At 38.0% G+C, this 23079-nt stretch overlaps 1 protein-coding gene across 4 annotated transcripts in view; it reads left to right on the forward strand.

Moving 5' to 3' along the window:
• Positions 1-23079, forward strand: part of SLC44A5 (solute carrier family 44 member 5) — a 427045-nt gene that overhangs the window by 237294 nt on the left and 166672 nt on the right. For all 4 annotated transcript variants that reach the window (XM_059884629.1, XM_024989419.2, NM_001281916.1 and 1 more), the window contains 1 exon segment: positions 12089-12137. In XM_059884629.1, coding sequence (XP_059740612.1) covers positions 12089-12137 — 49 coding nt within the window.

Below are 23079 nucleotides of genomic sequence, written 5' to 3' on the forward strand. Positions count from 1 at the left end.
TTGTGAAATTGTTCTTATAGTTTCTTGGAGGTATGGGAATAGGGCTTGGCATGCTAATGAAATATATAACCTATGAAAACTGGAAAATAAGGAGTTGCTTCAGTGTAATTAGAATATGTTATTGGTCTTTTTTTTTTTTAAGTGCCTCATGTTGAGCAATAAAATACAAATATGGCTAGAAAGAAATATTAGAAAACCCAAGCTGATAACCTTCAAACTCAATTCATGTTCTTGTTTGCTTCCAGACTATTTTTAAATCAATATTGATTGATAATTTTATTTATTCTGAGATGTGTGGTTATCCAGTAATTCATGGCTGCTCTATAGCACAAATTCAGTGCTTTGTCACAGTAGTCAAGGAAAATCATTTTTTCAGAAGTACATTTCCATTGCCCCCAACCGTGTATCTTTCAGCATTGCCTATAAAACTGGTCTATTAGGAAGCAGCCTGAGTGTTTTATGTACGTTTTCTTTTGCTTGCTCAGTGGACATGAGGTTTCTTTTTTTACATATTTCTTCTAAGGTTGACATTCTAACTGAGTGTTAACAATTTGTGTTCATATAGGACAGATTATTTCAAATGATGATGCAAGCTATTTAGAAACCAACCCTGTGGATTTAAAGTGAAAGTGAAAAAGTCGTTTAGTCGTGTCCGACTCTTTGCAACCCCATGGACTATACAATCCATGGAATTCTCCAGGCCAGAATACTGGAATGGGTAGCTTTTTCGCTTTCCAAGGGATCTTCCCAACCTAGGGATCGAACCCAGGTCTCCCGCATTGCAGGTGGATTCTTTACCAGCTGAGCCCCAAGGGAAGCCCCCTAAAAAAAATCTTTGAAAAAAAATATTAAAAAAAAAATCTTAAAGCAAGAGATTTGACATTCCAGTGTTTTGTCATAGGGTGTTTTGTCATTCATATGTTGAGGAAGTTTTTCAATATGGGGGAAGAACAACCATCAAAAGATCATGATACCATAGTATTGTTTGGTTTGGATCAGTGCTGAAGGAGTCTTATTTGCATATCTGTTCATCTTGCCATGTCCAATGTGGGGTCATGTTTCTGCTCAAGAGGAGTTTCTGGAAGGCACATCATTTTCTGCAAGAGACATTGCCATCATGCGGTGATGAAGCATGGTACTATGCCCTTTCTTTCACCCCTACCAAGTGTACTCCTCTGCGGTGCTTCTGGAATTGCCTCATGTTCTCTCATTGCTACAGTCTCAGTCAGGCACCTACCACCACCTTATGTCTGAAATATGACAGCAATCTTCACGTTGGTTCCTCTGCCTTTGCTTTTCTGTTTCCTCTGCATCATGCAGAAGCATAAACATGTGACGATTGTGTTACTTTCCCAGAAGACTTGAGGGGCTCTGTAAATCCTCCAGCTCCTGATGGTGTGCGTCATTCCACTAACTGCTCTCATGTTTCTTCCCCCAGATTCTCTCTTTGCTCTGGCTCAGCATGTGCTTTTGTCCAGCTTTCCCAGATGACACAAGATTCTATCCTTTAAGCATGCTCAAAATTTCTTTCTTTCAAAAAGTGATTTCATAAATGTTACACCCAGCTCAGTCATTGAAAGCATTTAGAATTGTTGGTGTCACTTATAGTCAGTGTGACAATCCAACTAAAGTTGGGTTGCATTAGATCTGCACAGATTGACTTTCATTATAAAGGTGATTTACATATACTTTACTATTTTCCAGTTAGATGGTCATCCTGAAGAAAGAAATTGCTTCCTTCTTTTTTCATTTTGTACTTTTTGCTACTATCTATCACTTTATAAATGACAAAATGGAACTTCAGAGAGAAAAAAAGCAATTCTCTCAAGATCATGCAGCTTGTAGTGGCAGAGATGACATTTGATGCCAGGTAATTTGATAGCAATTTTTACTCACCAGTATGAGGTACTGTCTCCCTTACTTCCTTTGTTAACTCCTACTGATCTTGACATTACAAAATGAATGATAAATTAGTGTTAGTGATAAGGGAGTCATTTTTTTTTAATGGAAGTGTGTTTTTAGGAGTCTATTAACTTGCTTTTAATCCAAGTTGAAACCTGTCTAAAATAATTAGCTGATGATTGTTAAGATTGATTTCCTATTTGTATTTTTATAACCTAAATTAAAATAGTGTTAGTCTTTCAGTCATGTCTGACTCTGCCACCTCATGGACTGTTGTCCACCAGACTTTTCGGTGGAATTCTTCATGCAAGAACACTGGAGCAGGTTGCCATTCTCTTCTCGAGGGAATCTTGTGACCCAGGGATTGAACCCAGGTCTCCCGCACTGCAGGCAGATACTTTACTACCTGAGCCACCAGGGAAGAGTTCACAATTACATTGACATTATTTTTAAACTTACTCTATAAATATTTATTGAATGCCTATTATGTATACACCAGATACTGAAGCAGATAATAGCAATAGAGCAATCCCCAAAGTCTAGTTTCTGCCCTAAATGAGCTATCAATCCAATAGGAGGAATAGTCATGTGTATTAGCTTCCTCTTGCTGCTGTAATGACTTAGCACAAATGAGGTGGTTTAAAATCACACAGACTTATAATTCTGGAGGTCAGAAGTCCACAATAGGTCTCAGTGGACTGAAATCAAGGTGTCACAGGGCTGCATTATTTCCTAGAGATTCTATGGGAGAGAAATCAGTTTTCTTAAATTTCCACTTTCTAGAGGTTGCCACTACTCTTGCCTGGAAAATCCCATGGACGGAGGAGCCTGGTAGGCTGCGGTCCATGGGGTCGCTAAAAGTCGGACATGACTGAGCGACTTCACTTTCTCTTTTCACTTTCATGCATTGGAGAAGGAAATGGCAACCCACTCCAGTGTTCTTGCCTGGAGAATCCCAGGGACGGGTGGGCTGCCGTCTCTGGGGTCGCACAGAGTCGGACACGACTGAAGTGACTTAGCATAGCATAGCATAGAGGTTGCCACGTTCCTTGACTCATCACTCACTTCAGTCATCAAAGCCAGCAACGGCCAGTCAAGTTTTTCTCGTGTTGCATCACTTTGACCTTGTTTCCGCTGTCACATCTCCTTTGACTCTTCTGTCTCCCTTTTTCCTATTTAAGGACTCTTGTGATTATACAAGGCTCACCTAGATAATCCAGGATAATCTCTATGTTTTGTGATTTTCCACTTAACTAAATCTGCAAAGTCCCTTTTGCCATGTAAGGTAACATAGTCACAAGTTTGGAGATTAGGACATGAGCATCTATCTACCACAGCATGTAAACAAACAACTCGTTGGTACAGTATACCACATGCAACAATACAGTATACCACGTGCAATAATAGAAATATATGTCCCAAAGATGAATGGAATTAGCTACCATGATGTAGGGGCCAGTCAAAGTGGGCTCCACTTACTGGCACAATGACCAGTAGAATGTCTTTAGTCCTTGTCCTTCTTGAAAATGAATGGGAAATTTGTGAGCAGAACTGTAGACTTCCTTTAGCCATTGCCAAGGGAACAAAGAGGGGAAAGTCCTATTATTCAGAGAGCACTGTATAAAATAGGAGCTTCCCTGGTAGCTCAGCTGATAAAGAATCTGCCTGCAATGCAGGAGATTCCAGTTCAATTTCTGGGTTGGGAAGATCCACTGGAGAAGGGAAAGGCTACCCATTCCAGTATTCTTGGGCTTCCCTGGTGGCTCAGCTGGTAAAGAATCCACTGTTCTTTACTGGCTGAGTCACTTTTGGAGGGGAACCATAGCGGTTCAGAATTACTAAAAGATCAAGTTTGAAGTGAGGGATGGTAGGAGATGAGGCGGGTGAATGGGCCAGATCGAGAAAGGCCATATGGGCTGTGAAATTGGAACATTGTCCACTAAGAAATGGCAAGGAATATGGCTCTTTGTCCTTCCTTAGAGGGAATAAAACCTCTTCCTTTGATAAAATGACAGATCCTCATTTATAGACACACCATCATAAACATATTTGAAAAGTAAAGTAAAACAAGTATTTAATTATTCCCAATTCTCAACTGCCTGTTGTAGAATACTAAAGTAAGACAACTTTGTACCACATTATTTTTCCATGCTTGTTGGAAAGTTATCTGATGTGCTTGCTCATAATAGTTCTAAGTTCTTGGATACTTGTTTGCCCCACCTTAGTTCCCCCTTCACACTCTTAAGTCACATTAGATTATCTGAAGGAGAACACTTGAAGGCATAACATTAAATGTCTCAGATTTTTGCTTTAAATGATCAGTGGTAGATATATTGTCATTTTCTTTGAGAATCAGATTGCTTTTAAGAAAGAAAAGTGTCTGGTCATGACCAGCTGCTTTATCTTGCTGTTTTCATTTGACTGAGTCATGTGCAGTTGACATCCATAAACTGAACTAATTACCTGGACTGTTTTTCATAATCTTCAGGAATTATTTCTAGTAAGAAAAAATTGCACTGTATGCCTGCAATATAAACTGTTAGCTATAATAACAAATGTGCAACTGTCTATAATGAATAATTTTTAGTGATTCTATTATCACAACAATTTTGGTGATCAGAGAGTCATAAGAACTGATGAAGCTTTTAAAATGATTACCTAATCTTAATTTCTTTTCTTTTCCTTTAAGTGAGAAATATAAATTGCACTTAATTAGCTGAGCTATGTGGTAGTGAAGCATTATAGCTCTTTTTACTTAGCTGGTCCCTCAGTCTATTTATTCCAGAGATGCAATTAGAGCACATGAGAGCCTCAGAAAAAGCAATGCCCTGTATTGATTTCAGGAAATAAAAAATTTGCATGACAATACGGATTCTGTCAGCGCATAGGGCAGGGTGAAGTTATCACTTTCCAGCTGCTATTACTATATGAAATCAGCTAAATCTTATCATTTGACTGAGGTCTTAGTGTATTTGCAACTGAAATATAAGGCAGCCAGAAATTACAGTCAAAAAGTGTCAGCTTTTCAGAAGATTTGACAATAACGTTTCATTTACACCACAATCCACTTTTTCACTTTGTAAGGTACAAATCACACAAAAATTGGAAGCCAGCCTAGACACTTTTAAACCAGTTTTGCCCATCTTTTTGAAAAAAGAATAATTACAGGATCAATATAAGTTTCCAACCTCTTTCAATATATTTTCTTTCCCCACTCATCTATGAAATTTCTCTAAGGTCACTATTGAGAAGTTTACTGCCAGGTAGCTCTGCAGAGGCTTTGGGGTCAGACTGAATGCCACCTCCACCTCTTGTTAGCTGACTGAGCTAAGGCAAATTAGCTGTGAGTCAACTTCCTCATCTATAAAATGGAAGGATAACAGTGGCATACATCATAGAATTATTGAGAGCATTAAATGACAAAATAAATATGCCAGTGCTATTGTATTGCATAGTTCAAGGGGGTACTATTCACATTGTGTTTGTGTAAAATTATAAAAAATGACATATGTGTGTAAAGCTGTTATAGCAGTTCCTGGTACAAATAAGCATTCACTTAATAATATTTCTGTGGAATTTATAATCCTTCTTTCTTGAAACTCTTGAGTTTTCTTGAATGTCACTTTCTGCTTCTCTTCCTGTAGCTGTTATGTCTTACTCTTAATTGTGTGTTTCCCAAAGCTCATACATATCTAATGATTTGCTTTTCTCTTACTTCATTAGGCTTGGTCTGTTATGTACAGCTAGAATTAAGGACAGTGCATGAATGAAACAGAGGTTAATAATAAAATTCAGAATTCAGTTGCTTAGTCATGTTTGACTCTTTGTGACCCCATGGACTGCATTATGCCAGGCTTCCCTGTCTGTCACCAACTTCCTGTAGCCTGCTCAAACTCATGTCCATCAAGTCGATGATGCCATCCGACCACCTCTTCCTCTGTTGTCCCCTTCTCCTCCTGCCTTCAGTCTTGTCCAGCATCAGGGTGTTTTCCAGTGAGTCAGTTCTTTGCATCAGGTGGCCAAAGTATTGCAGCTTCAGCTTCAGCATTAGTCCTTCCAATGAATATTCAGGGCTGATTTCCTTTAGGATGCACTATTTGATCTCCTTGAAGTCCAAGAGACTCTCAAGAATCTCCTCCAACAGCAAAGTTCAAAAGCATCAATTCTTTGGTGCTCAGCTTTCTTTATGGTCCAATTCTCATATCCGTACATGACTACTGGAAAAACCATAGCTTTGACTAGATGGATCTTGGTTGGCAAACTCATATCTCTGCTTTTTAATATGCTGTCTAGGTTTGTCATAGCTTTTCTTCCAAGGAGCAAGCGTCTTTTATTTTCATGGCTGCTGTCACCATCTGCAGTGATTTTGGAGCCCCCCCAAAATAAAGTCTGACACTGTTTCCCCACCCATTTGCCATGAAGTTTTTGGGACCAGATGCCATGATCTTAGTTTTTTGAATGTTGAGTTTTAAAGCCAACTTTTTCACTCTCCTCTTACACTTTCAGCAAGAGGCTCTTCAGTTCCTCTTTGCTTTCTGCCATAAGGTTTGTGTCATCTGCGTATCTGAGGTGATTGATATTTCTCCCAGAAATCTTGATTCCAGGTTGTGCTTCATCCAGCCCAGCATTTCACATGATGTATTCTGCATATAAGTTCAATAAGTAGGATGACAATATACAGCCTTGGTGTACTCCTTCTGCAATTTGGAATCAGTCCGTTGTTCCATGTCCAGTTCTAACTGCTGCTTCTTGACCTGCATATAGATTTCTCAGGAGGCAGGTCAAGTGGTCTGGTATTCCCTTCTCTTTAAGAATTTTCCACTGTTTGTTGTGATCCACACAGTCAAGGCTTTGGTGTAGTCAGTAAAGCAGAAGTAGATGTTTTTCTGGAACTCTCTTGCTCTTTCTATGATCCAGCAGATGTTGGCAATTTATCTCTGGTTCCTCTGCCTTTTCTAAATCCATATTGAACATCTTAAAGTTCTCGGTCACATACTATTGAAGCCTGGCTTGGAGAATTTTGAGCATTACTTTGCTGGTGTGTGAGATGAGTGAAATTGTGTGGTAATTTGAACATTCTTTGGTATTGGCTTTCTTTGGGATTAGAATGAAAATTGACCTTTTCCAGTCCTATGGCCACTGCTGAATTTCCCAAATTCTCTCAAGTGACCTAGTGGTCTCCAAATCTGATTGTGCAACAGAGTGATCTGATAGGACAAGCCTACCCCAGACCTTTAGAACTATAGTATTTGGTGTGGAGGGGCTAGATGAAATGGTTTTGGTATATTTTAGCTGTTCAGACAGTTTGGGGATGGAAATCTTGAACCAGCAAGAATGTCAGCACTAGTGTTCTTTCTCCAAGTCAATGCACAGGTCCTGAGTACTGGGGGAAAGTAGAGCCCAAGTTCAGCACCAGTCAGGAGGTGAAGAGATCTATCTGTTCATGACGCCCTCTGGCTCCATGGCACCCTCTGAATGTCTCTGTCATGGCTCTTAACACCAGTGTTGAAATTTTAGTCTTAAGCTTATATTTCGTATTTTCACTTGAGATTTGTGAAAGCAGACTTAGTCTCCAGAATTCTTCCTCAAATCCCTACCAACTTTTTATTGCAAGAATATAATAAATGTTGTTAAAATGAGTTGTTGAAACCTTAAGTCAGATCAAGAGAGGGAGTGTATTAGTGGTAGTCTTTGGTTGCCTGTAACAGATGTGAACTAGCAAAAAGCAAGATAAAGGACTTCAGTATAAGGATATAATATATCACACAAAACTCAACCCAGGTCTCAGGTAGGGACTGGAACAGAAAGCTGAAGTCCATGAAGATTTCCATCTTTGCTGCTTCTTATACATTGGCTTCAGTGATTTCTTTCTGAAAGCTTTCTTTCTCTGCTTCTCTGGTCTTCAAGCTTTACATTTTGCAGTTCTGATCTTTCACTGTCTGTTTTAATTCTAATCCCTGGGATAGAGTGACCAGAAATGACTGGCCTAGTTTGGGTATAATATCCAAACCAGATCCAGTCACTGATTGCCAGGAAACAGCTACAAGGGAGAAACTTGGTGGCTAGAGACCATGCCTGTGGATTAGAGAGGAAATCAGTTCCCAGAGAAATTGTGACTAGACACCCTGAAATGTATTTGTCGCCATGAGGTAGAGGCAGACAAGGCAGTCAGAAAAGGAGAAGCTGACAATTATGTCAGAACTGAAGTATTTACAGCTATCTCAAACAGAAAACACTCTACTCATTTCCCCCAGAGTAGGAACTCATGCTGGGTTTGCAGGGTATGACCCCAGGAGTCTGTTTTGCTGCAATGAGACAGGGCAGTATGACTCCCAGGTCCATTATATACCATGTTGGTGATAGTGGGTACCTTGGCCTCTCTATGTCTGGGCTTTTGCATATGTACAATGAGGCTAATAATAGTTTCTAATCTAACTAAAGAATACATTTATTTTTCAAAGTAAGCAAAATAAGGCATGAAAACACTTAGAACAGTGCTTAACATTTAATGATTGAAAACGTGTTAAATATTATTGTTATTGTCACTATAACAACAGATCCTGATATTCTTTATGGAATTTATTACTTTTCATGTGATAAAGTTATGACTTCCAAGTATTTATCTCAAGGTTTGACCCAGACTTCAATTTCTTTAAAAAAATCTTTTTATTGAAGTATATTTGATTTATGATGTGCCAACCTCTGGTGTATAGCAAAGTAACTCAATTTTACACATATACACATTCTTTTTTAAAATATTATTTTCCATTATGGTTTATCCCAGGATATTGGATGTAGTTTCCTGGGCTTTACAGTAGGACCTTGTTGTTTATCCATTCTAAATGTTATATCTTTTATCCTCCATCATCAAATTCCCAGGTCATTCCTCTCCCTCTCCATAAGACTTCAGTTTCTTGATTTAAGTTGAACACTGGACTTTGAGTTAGATGTCCCCATGAGCTGAATCAGCCTCATGCTCTTTTTCTCCTAACAACTTTACAGTTTCTTCCATTTGCTAACGTTCCCAACTGTTTTAATAACGTCAACCTTAAACTGAGGTAAAAGACCAGAAGTAACTGAGAATCACAGTTTCTAGGTCTGAAATCTCTTTATTTGGTCTTTTTTTTGACATTTCTCTTTCACACCCTAAGTCTTACCATTCAAGTGCTTTTTATCTTTGTCATGTAATTCAGACTAAGAATGAATATACATAGGGGCTTACTAAGTGTCAACCAGTGTTTTAAGTATTTTTACAAGTATTAATTCATTTAATCCTCATAACATCTTTATGGTGTACTATTGTCATCCCCATTTATAGATATATGGGATTTCCTGTTGGCTCAGACAGTAAAGAATCTGCCTGCAATGCAGGAGACCTGGATTCAATCCCTGGGTTGGGAAGATCCCCTGGAGAAGGGAATGGCTACCCACTTCAGTATTCTTGCCTGGAGAATCCCATGGTCAAAAGAGCCTGGAGGGCTATAGTCCATGGGATCACAAAGAGTTGGACATGACTGAGTGACTAACCCTTTACACATATGGAAACTGAGACTCAGGGAAGTGATATGATCTGTCTAGGGTCATGGCTAGTAAGTGACAGAGAATAGGCAGACTGACTCCAGAGCCATTGCTCCTAACCCCTAAGCCGCATGACTGCTCTGTGATAACGGATGCATCTCTCTTTCCATTACTTCCACCACCATTTGGGGTGGGGCTCACATGACTTCACCTCTATTATTGCAATAGGTTCCTAGTTGGTCCCCTTGACTTTGCGCTTTGTGATAGCACTTATATACTGCCACTAGATTATTCTTTAATTAAGCCCTGCTTCTACCATGTCATTCCTTTGTTGAAAATCCTTCTATAACCCAAGATCCATGACTGTCAATACCCAAACTTGAGCCCAAAGATGTGAGATGTAAATGTGCAGAATTTGTATCAGAAAGAGACCTATCCAACTAAGTGACAACTTGAAACAATGAAGGTAAACCTACGGTTTATTCTAGGAGCTGAGGCCTAGCATTCCCCTATCCTGGGGGATACCCAAAGTGTGTCCTGCAGCCACTGGCCCTTCTCAACTCTGAGCTCTGGGTATTTCCTCAGATAACTTGTCCTTGTGAACAACCAGCATCTGAAAAGTCAGATTAAAATTGCTACCTACCTTCCAAGTTACAGGAAAAACTCACATGAGATCTGGGAATGAAATAACATTTAGAATCAAAATGGTTCTTCTTCATATGAGAAAGATGAAACTACAGTTTTTTTGCTTTGTTATAGTTCTAGGCAAAAAAAGAAATACTTCTATGACTCCTTGTTGGCTTAGGATGTATAAAGTACCTTCTGTTCCTAGTTTTTTAGGCTTTCTGTAGTCTGGTTCCATACTATCTATTTAGCTTTATGTTTTACTCCTTCTGTTTGATTATCTAGGACTCCAATCAGGCTGATCTTTTCACCATCCCCGTGCATTTGCTGTTTGTTCCTAACTCTATGACTTCATACTTGTCCATCTCAAGATACCGTGACTCTAGGAAGTCTTCCCTACTAATCTCAACTGAATGTGACCTTTCCTTCCTTAGAATGCTCCTAATACTTTCCTTGTACCCTCTCTTATGGTATCATATTCTGTCTTGTTTTCTGTGACTTGTGGTCTTTTCTTATTTCTCTCCCTGCTCACCAGTTTGTTAGCCTGTTGAAGAAAGAGACTGTGTTTCATTAAACCCTGTATTCCCTGCAGTGCTTCTTTCAATGCAGAGCACATAATGGGCGATCAATATGTAGTTACTGAATTTAACGGAGTTCTAGTTTCACCCATTCAGAATGTTTCTCTTTTCCCTTTTATTTTATTCCAATCTTTCAGAAAAATCTCACTTCTTGAATGAAATGCTCTTGACTGCTCTAGTCCTCGATGAAACTTACTTTCTCAGAACTCTTGTAACACTTCAAGCCAATACCATACAATTTAGTACTTTATTATTTTATACAGTCTATTCATTGCTTGTGTATTATAAGACTTGATATATAAAGATTTCAAGAAATGTTTGTTGAATGAATCAATATGTCAATCTTGCCCACCAACTGTAGGGTCTCCAAGACAGGAAGCATCCTTTATGTATCTCTGTATGCCCTCAGAGCTCTCAACATATAACAGGTGCTTTATGAATACTTGCTGACTGATTGGCTCTTGAATTTCTGTTCCAAGTCTGTCCTCTCCTTCCTGTTGTTCTGCCCTCAGCCTGTGATTACACTGAAGAGGCTTTGGAGTCCTCAGGTCTAATTTCCCCATTGAGTACAGGCTGAGTCAGATTGCTGACACACAGGCCTCTTTTTTCCAGACCCTTTTAAAATTCTGGCTTTAATTTAGGCCTTTTTATAGGGACAAATGCCTAGAGGAAGGGAGCAGGAATCCTTTAGTCAGGGGGGTGAGAATTGCAAAATATAAACCTTTGGCCAGAAATGATTTTACAGAACTTGTTACTGGGTGTACCCAGTACATGTGGGGGAAAAGGCCGTTCTGTGTCTACTTTGTATCGTTTAAAGACAAGGGTAATATATGACAATTCATGTTACAACAGTGAATGACTAGGGCATTTCTTCAGATGGTATGAAGTCTACCAGTAGATCTAAAAAATAACAATCAAAAGCAATAAAAATAACATTTGTATAGTAAAATATAATAATGATTTTTGCATACGATATAGCCAACATGGCAGGGACCAATAGTGACTGGTATTCCAATTTCTCAAAGGAAAGCTCCATGTACTGAGAGGAAAGGGAGAAGTGTGATAAGCAGATGTCTCTCTTACATTGTGCACCTCACAAGTACACAGCAACACTTGGAAATGGCAGATGGTAGAATGCGTTTTTGCAGACTGGAAGGGCTTCAAGTTTTGCTCTCTTGGCTGTGATCTATGATGTTGCTGCTCAGAACAGTGGGAGATATGTACACAGTGTGCCTAAGAATATGGTGCTTAACAACTCTTCCCAGACTTGCTTCTAGCTGGAGAGAGAGAAAATGATTGACAGCTGTGTCCAAGGTATAACTGATGTTTCACTGGACCAAAGAATGAGTTCAACACTGCACTAAGCACTGGCTAAGATAGGAATTTTTCTTTATTCATATTTTATGTATATTTATTTGCCATTTCATTGGCTTCCATGCTTAGAAAGTTCTTTATTTTAAATGCAGGTACTCCAAGGTCATATGATCCGCATTTCAGAGGACCCGTTGTCAACAGGTAAGCAGTTCTTTTCTCTGGAATGCATTTGTTAACAAACATAGAAAGCTTATTATTTTTTTTTTATATCATTTTCCGGTCAACAGAGAATTGTGTCTACTATGAGAAAGAAATGACTTATTTTTAGAATAAATGTCCCCTTATTTATACAGGGTAAGTACAGGGAATAAATCTTCCCATGAGTCATGAATATCCTCTCCTATTCAGCAAACTAACTGCCTCAATTTATTAGACTGAAGAGTTTGTGTTTCTCGAGAAGAGAAGCAAAAAACTGCTTTACAAGATTTAACCACTTTGTAGAGAAGCAGACGCATTCCAGTTGTTTTATGCACCTGTTTACTCTGTCGCCACCGCAAATGCAGAGTTGCTATGCCAACTTCTTCCACACAGGGTATTTGTGCCACTCAGCCTTCCAAAGCAGAGAGCTTTCTCAGAGTCATCCATTCACCAATGCCACATGTATGCTTTAGGGTATTTTAAACTGCTTTAGGGTATTTTAAACTGCTTTAGGGAAATATCTGCTTGTCTCAACTGGTGTTTCTCCTGCAAGGTGGCATGGCATTTAAAAAGTATCCAGTAATTCACAGGCTTCTTTTATTATTATTTTCTACCCTCTATTCTCAGGTTTCCTGCTAATCAAAAAGGGATCTTGCAGGGTAGAATGGCTAAAAATGAAGAGAATATTATGCTGTGGGTAGCTTTTTTTTTTATTTTTTGCTTAGCATTGACTTTGATTTCTGGCAGTTGCATGTCATAATAAACTGTAATGTGAAATAATGATCAGTGTCCTTATTTGCACTTGCCAGCATGTATATTAGCATTACTGTTATGTCTCTGTAATATCCTAGCTTTAAACAAAAGTGTATCTAGTTTATTCTAATTCTGTAAGAAGCCAAGTCATTTGTTTGAGTCACTCAAAGATGTACCTATGCCCTCTTTAGAGTAAGTCTGAAATCTCTCTCATTCTGTCCATGGTAACACCATGAATACATTTTATTGACCAGTGTACAAACAGCCTCATTTGATATGGAGGTTACTTTTACTGTGCTTGCATTCATTTTATAGTAACTAATTTGTATGAATGGCATCTAGCTTATTGACCTCAAGAGACCTCTAGATATAATCCAGATTCAACAGTAGAAACAAAAACAATGATAATAAGGGAGCTACCAAATTTACACAGATGAAATACAGATTAGAGTTAATGCCTTTTCTAGCCATAGAGAAGAAAGCAGAGTTTGGTCTGACTGGCTGTGGGTATGGGGAAGGAGGTTAAAATCTGTCTTCAGTTATTTAGAATGTACTGGTAGAACCAGGCGGTCCAGGTAAAGTCTAAAGCACCGTGATGATCACTGTGAGAAAGTAATCTATTTTTACTAAGGGCCTTTTGTGATGTCTTAGCACCAAAACGCCTTCAAAGGTAAAATAATCATTGTGTATACCTCCCCTTCCCCCTAATTCTTTAGTTTAAGAATGGAGAGAAGTATTGTAAAACCATGGGGGCTTAACTATAGAAAGACACAGTTTGCTCATTGGTAAATTTTCAGATGCAGAGGTTTATAATGCATTTTCTGGGAAAATAGTTGGGGTGTTTCAAGAGCAAGTGAGAAACCCCACCTTCTTCACATTACCTCTGCAACAAGGCCAGCTTTAATAACATGTTACTTACATAAAGTCAATTTCTTTTTGAGAGATCCCAAGTCTTACCAGATATTCCAGCAGACCTTCACAGCACTGTCTGCTCATCATTCACAATGTTCTGTATACCTCTTCAGTTCACAAGAACATCATTTTGTGCCCAGTGATCAGCCAACTGTAGTTGTTTCCAAGAGAAGTGAAGGAACGATGGTAATTCCATAGAACAGATTAACTTAGTTTTTCATTTGTGATACTAAAGGTGAAACTCCAATACTTTGGCCACCTCATGCGAAGAGTTGACTCATTGGAAAAGACTCTGATGCTGGGAGGGATTGGGGGCAGGAGGAGAAGGGGATGACAGAGGATGAGATGGCTGGATGGCATCACTGACTCGATGGATGTGAATCTGAGTGAACTCCGGGAGTTGGTGATGGACAGGGAGGCCTGGCGTGCTGCAATTCATGGGGTCGCAAAGAATCGGACACGACTGAATGACTGAACTGAATTGAACTGAACTTAGATAAGAGGGACTTCCTGGCTGGCTCAGTGGTAAAGAATCCACCTGCCAATGCAGGAGTTTGATCCTGGGCCAAGAAGATCCCCTGGAGAAGGAAATGGCAACCCACTCTAGTATTCTTGCCTGGAAAATCCCATGGACAGAAGGAGCCTAGTGGGCTATAGTCCAAGGGGTCACAAAGAGTCAAACACGACTTAGTGATGAAACAACATTAACTAAGATAAGAATTGGGCATATATGGAAGCTAATGTCCCATAATGTTGACAACAAACAACAATTCTTGAAGAAATATTTGACTGCATTGGGTCTTAGTTGCAGCACACAGACTGAGTTGGTTTGCAGTGTGTGGGATCTTAGTTCCCTAATCAGGTATCAAACCTGAGTCCCCTATATTAGAAGGCATATTCTTAACCACTGGACCTCCAGGGAAATTCCACAAACAGTGTTTTTGATAGTCCCGTTTGGAAAGGTAGTTAGCCAGTGCCTGTGCTTTGTCCCCTATATTCAACAGAATTTTAGCACTGGATTGAGGTTGTGAGATTTTTGTAAAAGTTTAAGGGATGTTTAGCAGTATTCTTGGCAGTACCATTAGAGGGCAAAAATGAATGCACATAGAAAACTAAGAAATAAATCTCTTTTACAAGCTGCTACATGAGAAAGTTCTCTTACAATTTTACAACTAAGAAAAATTTTAATTTAATGGAAAGTTGGTATACTTTCTTCTGTTGTATAAAGAGAACTGTAATCTACTGTTTCTCCTTTTGTCCTGACTTGTAGAAAGCCGACTGATAATTTAATTTCAGTGCCAGCAACTACATTAGCCTTTGAGTCCAGCATTTCTTTTTAGGATTTTGAATTTCTATTTCTATTTTAATAATGCTGTTGCATCCAGTTTTAAGTCATTTCACTAACTCAGAATATTCATTCTTGAAAGAAGCAGCTTATAGGCAGACAGGTAAATAGAAATGAAAACCTTGAATGTTCCATAATTGACTTTTTCCCTTCTCTATATACAAAATAGATGAAGGACCTATGGCTGATACTAATGAAATTGATAGGTTTCACAATGCTGAAAATAACTATTATTATAAATGGTACAAAATCTGTCTGGAATGTAATAACCTGTGCTTATTTTTACCTGAGGCACTGGGGAAAGGTTAAATTCACTATCATGAAGGGATTTAAAGAGAGACTGAAGGGGGATTTATTATGAATGTTGTGAAGGGGACTCATTCATATAAAGGACTTGCACTAAATGACCTCTGAGTCTTTTCCAACCTTGAAACTCTGTGACTCAATATTTTTTATTATTGTAATTAGCATACAACATTATATTAGTTTCAGGTATACAACATGGTGATTTGATATTTTTTGTTCATTATGTTAGTTACCATCTGTCACCATGGAAAATTGTTAGAATATTATTGACTCTATTTCCTATGTATATGTTATATTCCTGTGACTTATTTATAACTGGAGGTTTGTACCTTGTTAATTCCCTTCACCATCTGTCTGTTCTCCCTTGTCTCTCCCCTCTGGTAACTATCAGCTTGTTCTCTGTGTTTATGAGTCTGCTTCTGTTTTGTTTGTTCCTTTATTTTGTTTCTTAGATTCCACATATAAGTGAAATCATATGGTGTTTGTTTTTCTCTAACTTATTTCACTTAGCATAGCACCTTCTATGTCTATAGTACTGTTACAAATGGCGAGATTTCACTTTTTTATGGCTAATATTCCATTACACACATACACTATACCACACCACACCACACCACATCTTCTTTATCCATTCATATATTGATGGATACTTAGGTTGCCCCCATATCTTGGCTATTGTAATTAGTACTGCAATGAACATAGGCTGCATATATCTGTTTGAACTAGTATTTTCATTTTCCTCAGATAAATATCTTGAAGTGCAATTGCTGAATCATATGGTACTTCTGTTTTTAGTTTTGTTTTTACATTTACTTATTTATTCATTTTTATTTTTGGCTGTGATGGATCTTTGTTGCTGCACACAGGCTTTCCCTGGCTTCAGCATGAGGGGCTATCCTCTAGCTGCGATGTGCAGGCTATCATTGCAGTGGCCTCTCTAGTTGTGGAGCATGGGCTTTAGTAGTTGTGGCACAGGGGCTCAGTGGTTGCAGCTTGTGGGCTCTAGAGTATTGGCTCAGTAGTTGTGGCACATGGGCTTAGTTGCCCCATGGCATGTGGGATCTTTCGAGACCAGGGATTGAACCCATGTTCCTTCCATTAGCAGTCAGATACTTAACCACTGGACCATCAGGGAAGCCCTATTTTTAGTTTTTAAAGGAAACTCCATACTATTTTCCAAAGTGGCTGTACTGATTTATATTTCTACTGATAGTTCACCAGGTTTCCCTTTTCTCATACATCCTTGCCAGTTTTTATTGTTTCCTGCCTTTTTGATAAAGCGTTCTGACAGGTGTAAGGTGATATCTCATTGTAGTTTTGATTTGCATTTTCCTGATGATTAGTGATGTTGAGTACCTTTTCAGGTGCTTGTTGACCATCTGACTTTTTTGGGAAAATGTCCATTCAGGTCTTCTACTGATTTTTAAGTGAAGTTGTTTATTTTTTGATGTTGAATAGTATGAGTTATTTATATATTTTGGATATAAACTCCTTATCACACATATTGTTTGCAAATATCTTCTCCAGTTTAGTAGGTTGCATTTTCATTTTGTTGGTGGTTTTCTTCACTGTGCAAAAACTCTTTAGTTTGAACTAGTCATATTATTTTTGCTTTTGTTGCCATGGGATATTTGGAGACATATCCAAAAAGATATTGCTAGAACCAGTGTCAAAGAGGTTACTGCTTATGTTTTCTTCTAGGAGTTTTATGGTTTCATATCTTTCATTTAAATTTTTAATCCATTTGAGTTTACTTTGTTTATGGTGTGAGAAAGTTGTCTAGTTGGATTCTTTTGCAATTAGTTATCTGGTTTTTCCAACACTGTTTATTGAAGAGACTGTTTCTCTCCACTGTACATTCTTGCGTCCTTTATTGTAGGTTAATTGACCATATTAGAGGGGGTTTACTTCTGAGCTCTCTATTCTATTCCATTCATCTGTGTGTCCGCTTTTGTGCCAGTATCATGCTGTTCTAATGACTATAGCTTTGTAGTATAGTTTGAAATCAGGGACTGTGATACCTCCAGCTTGGTTATTTCTCAAGATTGTTTTGGCTCTTTGGGATCTTTTGTGATTCCATACAAATTTTAGAATTATTTGTTCTAGTTCTTTGAAAAACGCTATAGGTATTTCAAAAGGGGTTGCATGGAATCTATGGATTGCTTTGGGTAATATGGTCATTTCAACAATATTAATTCTTACAATCTATGAGCACAGAGTGTCTTTCCATTTATTTGTGTCATCTTCAATTTCTTTTATCAATGTCTTATAGTTCTCAGAGTAAAGATATTTTACTTCCTATGTTAAATTTATTCCTAGGTATTTTATTTGTTGATGCAACATTGAGTGGATTGTTTTCTTCATTTCTAATACTTCATTATTAGTGTGCAGAAAAGCAACAAATTTCTGTCTATTAAACTTATATCCTGCAACTTTACTGAAGTCTTTCATTAGTTTTGAGAGTGTTTTGGTAGAGTCTTAGTGTGTTCTATATGTAGTCATGTTGTATGCAGATAGTAATAGTTTCATTGCTTCCCTTATGATTTGAATGCCTTTTTTCCCTTTTTTAAAATTTATTTATTTTAAATTGGAAGATAATTGCTTTATAATATTGTGCTGGTTTCTGTCATACATCAACAAAGATCAACCATAGGTGTATGTATGTCCCCTCCCTCTTGAACCTGCCTCTCACTTCACACCCCATCCTACCCTTCTAGTTTGTTTTTTATTCCTTTTTCTTGTCTGGCTAGACTCCCCAATGCCAAGTTGAACGAAAGTTGTGAGATTGGGCATCCTTGTCTTGTTCTTGATCTGAGAAGGAAATCTTCCATGTTTTTACTGTTGAGCATAATATTGGATGTGGATTTGTCATATGTGACTTCTAAGGTATGTTCCCTCTATTCACACTTTGTTAAGAGTGTTTGTCATAAATGGATGTTGAATTCTGTCAAATTTTTTTCCTGTATTTATTAAGATGATCATATGACTTTCATCATTTATTTTGTTAATGTAGTGTCACATTGATTGCAGCTACTGAACCATCCTTCAATTCCTGGAATAAATTCTACTTTAATGTGTTGTTGCATTCAGTTTGCTAAATTTTTTTTGAGACTTTTTGCTTCTGTGTTCATAAGGGATATTTGTCTGTAATTTTCTCTGTGTTTGTGTGTCTGATTTTGGTTCAGGGTAACACTGGACTCATAGAATAAATTCAAAAGTATTCCTTTTTCTTCAATATTCTGGAGCAGTTTAAGAAGAATAGATAATTCTTCTTCAAATGTTTTGTAGAATTCCCCTGTGAAGCCATCTAGTCCTGTGAGCTTTGTTTGTTGAGAGTTATTTTTTAAATTACTGATTCAGTATCATTACTAGTGATTGGTCTATTCAGATTGTCTATTTATTCTGAAAAGAGAGACTTGGAAATCTTGGCAGATTTTATGTTTCTAGGAATGTGTCCCGTTCTTCTAGGTTATCCACTTAGATGGATCTGGCAACTGTTTATAGGGCTTCCCTGGTGGCTCAGACAGTAAAGAATATGCCTGTTCATAGTATTTTCCTATTGATCTTCTGTATGGATGATCTATTGGTATAAGTAGAACTGTTATTGTATTATTGTGTCTTTCTTTATATTTGTTTATATTTTGCTTTACTTATTCAGGTGCTCCTTTGTTGAGTGTATAAATGTTATTATATGTTGTATTCTTTTGTTTTTTTGACCCCTTTATCATTATGTAATGCCCGTTTTATCTCTAGTTAAAGTCTATTATAAAAGTCTATTTTGTCTAATATGGGTGTTACTCCCCCAGCTTTCTTTTTGTTTCCATTTGCATGGAATATCTTTTTGTATCCCTTCTCTTTCACTCTTTTTATGTCTTTAGAGCTGAGTTGATTCCCCTGTAGCAACATATTAGATGAGTCTTTTTCTTAATGCATTGTTACCCTATATCTTTTGACTGGAGAATTTAGTTCATTTGCATTTAAAGTAATTACTGGTAGGTGTATACTAATTGCTGTTTTGTTAATTGTTTTCTGGTTGTTTTTGTAGTTCTTCTCCGTTATCTTCTTCTCTTGGTTACTTCCCTATGGTTTTATGTATTCTTTTAGTGTTATGTTTGAATTCCTTTCTCTTTATTTTTGTGTATTGTTAAGTTTCTGGTTTAACCATGAGGTTTGAATACACCGACTTGTATACATGGTCATCTATTTTAAGGTGATATTCTCAAGTTTGAAAGCATCTAAAAGCTTTGCATTTTTACCGCCCCCTCCTCACATTTTATGTTTTTGACATCATATTTTAAATCTTTTAATTTTGAGTATCAACTCATTGTGGTTGATTGCACTGCTTTTGTCTTTTAACTTTCAGACTAGCTTTTCAAACAGCTGATCTCATACCATTCCTATATATTTGCCTTTACCAGTGAGATTCTTTGTTCATATATTTAAACATTTCTATTGTGACCTTTTCCACTTAAAGCAAATCCTTCAGCAGTTCGGTTTGGTGGTGATGAACTTTATTTTTGCTTTACCTGGATTTATTTCTCTCTTTAGTTATTTCTCCCTTTAATTCTGAATTCTTTAGCTTTGCCAGATAGAGTATTTTGGACTGTAATTATTTTTTCTTTCATCACTTTACATATATCCTGCCATTCTCTTCTGATCTGTTAAGTTTCTGCTTAAAAATCAGCTAATAGCCTTACAGGTTTACCTTGTGTGGAATTTCTTGTTTTTCTCTTGCTGTCTTTGAAACTCTGTCTTTTGCTTTCTTAATTATAATGTATCTTGGTGTGAATCATTTTGGGTTCATCTTATCTGGTACTCTCTATGTCTCCTATATCTAAATGTCTCTTTCTTTCCCTAGAATAGGGAAGTTTTCCTCCATTATGTTTTCAAACAAGTATTCTTTTCCTTTCTCTCTCTTATTTTTCTTGGACCTCTATAGTACAAATGTTAGTATGGTTGATGTTTCTCTATGCTATGCTATGCTAAGTCACTTCAGTCGTGTCCGACTCTGTGTGACCCCATAGATGGCAGCCACCAGGCTCCCCCGTCCCTGGGATTCTCCAGGTAAGAACACTGGAGTGGGTTGCCATTTCCTTCTCCAATGCATGAAAGTGAAAAGTGAAAGCGAAGTCGCTCAGTCGTGTCTGACTCTTAGAGACCCCATGGATTGCAGCCTACCAGGCACCTCCATCCATTGGATTTTCCAGGCAAGAGTACTGGAGTGGGGTGCCATTGCCTTCTCTAGAAGTTTCTCTAGAAGTCCCTTAAATTCCCTTTATTAAAGAAAAAAAAAAAAACTTTCTTCTCTTTGCTTTTCTGATTGGATGATTTCTGCTATTCTCTCTTCCATGTAGCTGATCGTCTCTTTTGTATTATCTAATCTGCTATTGATTCCCCTTTTCAGTTATTGTATTAATCAGCTCTGATTGGTTCTGTCTTTATTTTCTAAGTCTTCATTGAAGATCTCACTGTATTTCTCCATTTCTCTTCTAAGTATACTGAGCATCCTTATGACTATTTCTTTGTATTCTATGTCAGGTAAAATATTTACCTCTGTTTCATTAAGATTTTCCCTCGGGTTTTATTTTGTTCTTTCACTTAGAAAATATTTCTGTTTTTTCATTTTGTTTGACTCTTGGCATTTGTTTCTATGAATTATGCAAGATAGCTATCTGTCCTGGTCTGAAGGAGCAGCCTTGTATGGGACCGTCTACTGTGTAGACTATTTGCACCTGCTAGCTTTGGCAGGCTAACTGGAGCTGGAACAGGTGTGAGGCAGGTGAAATCTCAAGGTACGTTGTGCCAAGTCTGCCTTGGCAGGTTGGCAGGATTTAGGGTGGGCATGAGTTAGAGGCAATCCTGAAGCTGCCTTGGTGGAGCAGCTAGAATAGGAGTAGGCTCTGGCTGGGGGCAGTCCCTGGGTGTGCCATGTTGAGGCCATCTTGGTAGAATGGCTGGAGCTGGGGTGGCTGTGGACCAAGGAGAGTTCTGGAGGTGATTCAAACGATGGCACTTGCTAGTTCCTCTCGTATTGGGGAGAGTTCCAGTAGTTCACTGCCCGTTTAGCAAAAGCTCTAAGGTTAGTAAATGGATTTCTTTCCATATAATCTAGGTGCCCTTTAAAGTAGTGTGTTATTGTTTTTATTTTATATTTTTGCTGTGTCTCAGGGTGGATAAGTCTGCACTCAGGCCCCTCAATAATACCTGCCCCTGTTGCAGGTCATGTTGTCAAAGGTGAGGTTTCAGTGTATAGTGTTTCTCTGTCTTTCCTACCAATTTCTATGTGGTCCTTCTATTTGTAGAGCTGTTCAGTAACCCCTCATGATGAGTTGCTTTGTAAATAGGTGCAAATTGAGTGTGTTCATGGGAGGAGATGAGTTCAGGGTCTCTCTACTATATCGTCTTAGACCTCTTCCTGTATTTATGATTCAACTTCTAATGCCAAAGCAGAGAAGGAAGAGCTCAGTTTCTGGGCTTTGTGATATACACATATAGCTCTGTTGATGCTCAACAAAAGCTTTTGTAATTTCTAAAGTGCCATTATTAAGTAGACAACTTCAATTATTGTGATAACACAATGCTGTCTTCTAAGTTTATACAATCCTCGTGAACTTTTTATTCTTTTTGAAGTAATTGGTGTGTGTCTTGTCACTATTGTTGTTGATAAGTTGCTAAGTAGTGTCCAACTTCCAACTTCTTTTGTGACCCCCACGGACTGTAGCCCACCAGGCTCCTCTGTCCATGGGATTTCTTAGGAAAGAATACTGGAGTGGGTAGCCATTTCCCTCTTCAGGGGATCTTCCCAACCCAGGGATAGAACCTGCGTCTCCTGCATTGGTAGGCAGATTCTTTACCACTGAGCCACTTGGGAAGCCCTCTTGTCACTGTAGAGGGAACTTAAATGTCTAGAAGGGGGGTCCATCATCAAGGAAAAATGTGGGGAAAAGTTTATTGAAAAAAGTACACAAAGGTCGATAAAAAATGTAGGTCCCATGTTGTAAAAATGTCTGAAAATGTTTCAAAATCATTTTGACTTGTAAACAGTTTGAAAGAAAAACTATATGTCTTATCACTCCTTTGAAAACTTTTAAGTAGTCTCAAAACGTGGAAGGAAATAAAAACAAATAATTTCCCTGAATGGCTAATTCTTTAGAATGCAAATGTGAATTGAAGATGTGCTTTAACTTGGCATTTATTTGCCTCATTTTGATTGGAGCAAATGGTCTAATATGATCAGTTATTTATCATTGTGACTCTATTCCACAGGAAGATGGGGACTACGAGACATCTTTAAAATTCATAGCCTATCCCTTTATTCCTCAAGAAGTGAATTTGTTCTTTGCACTTTAAAGACTCACCACCTACAAATTATTCCTAATAATGAAAATAATCAATCTAAAAGATATTATTAAAACTTGAAATCACCTTTAAATCAAACGATTTAAAGAAAAGTATTCATTAACTCTGTGCATGTTGTGTGTCAGGCAATGTACTGGGTGCTAGAAATACAAAGATGGACTGAGCAAAGTTCCTGTTCAACAGAGCTTGCAAATGAGTAGGAAGAGAAGATGATAAAAGGATAAATGTGGTGAGTGCAATAACAGAGTTACCTACCCAGGCATGGCAAAT

The sequence above is a fragment of the Bos taurus genome, chromosome 3 (genome assembly GCF_002263795.3).
Source record: "Bos taurus isolate L1 Dominette 01449 registration number 42190680 breed Hereford chromosome 3, ARS-UCD2.0, whole genome shotgun sequence".
NCBI classification, from domain to species: Eukaryota; Metazoa; Chordata; class Mammalia; order Artiodactyla; family Bovidae; genus Bos; species Bos taurus.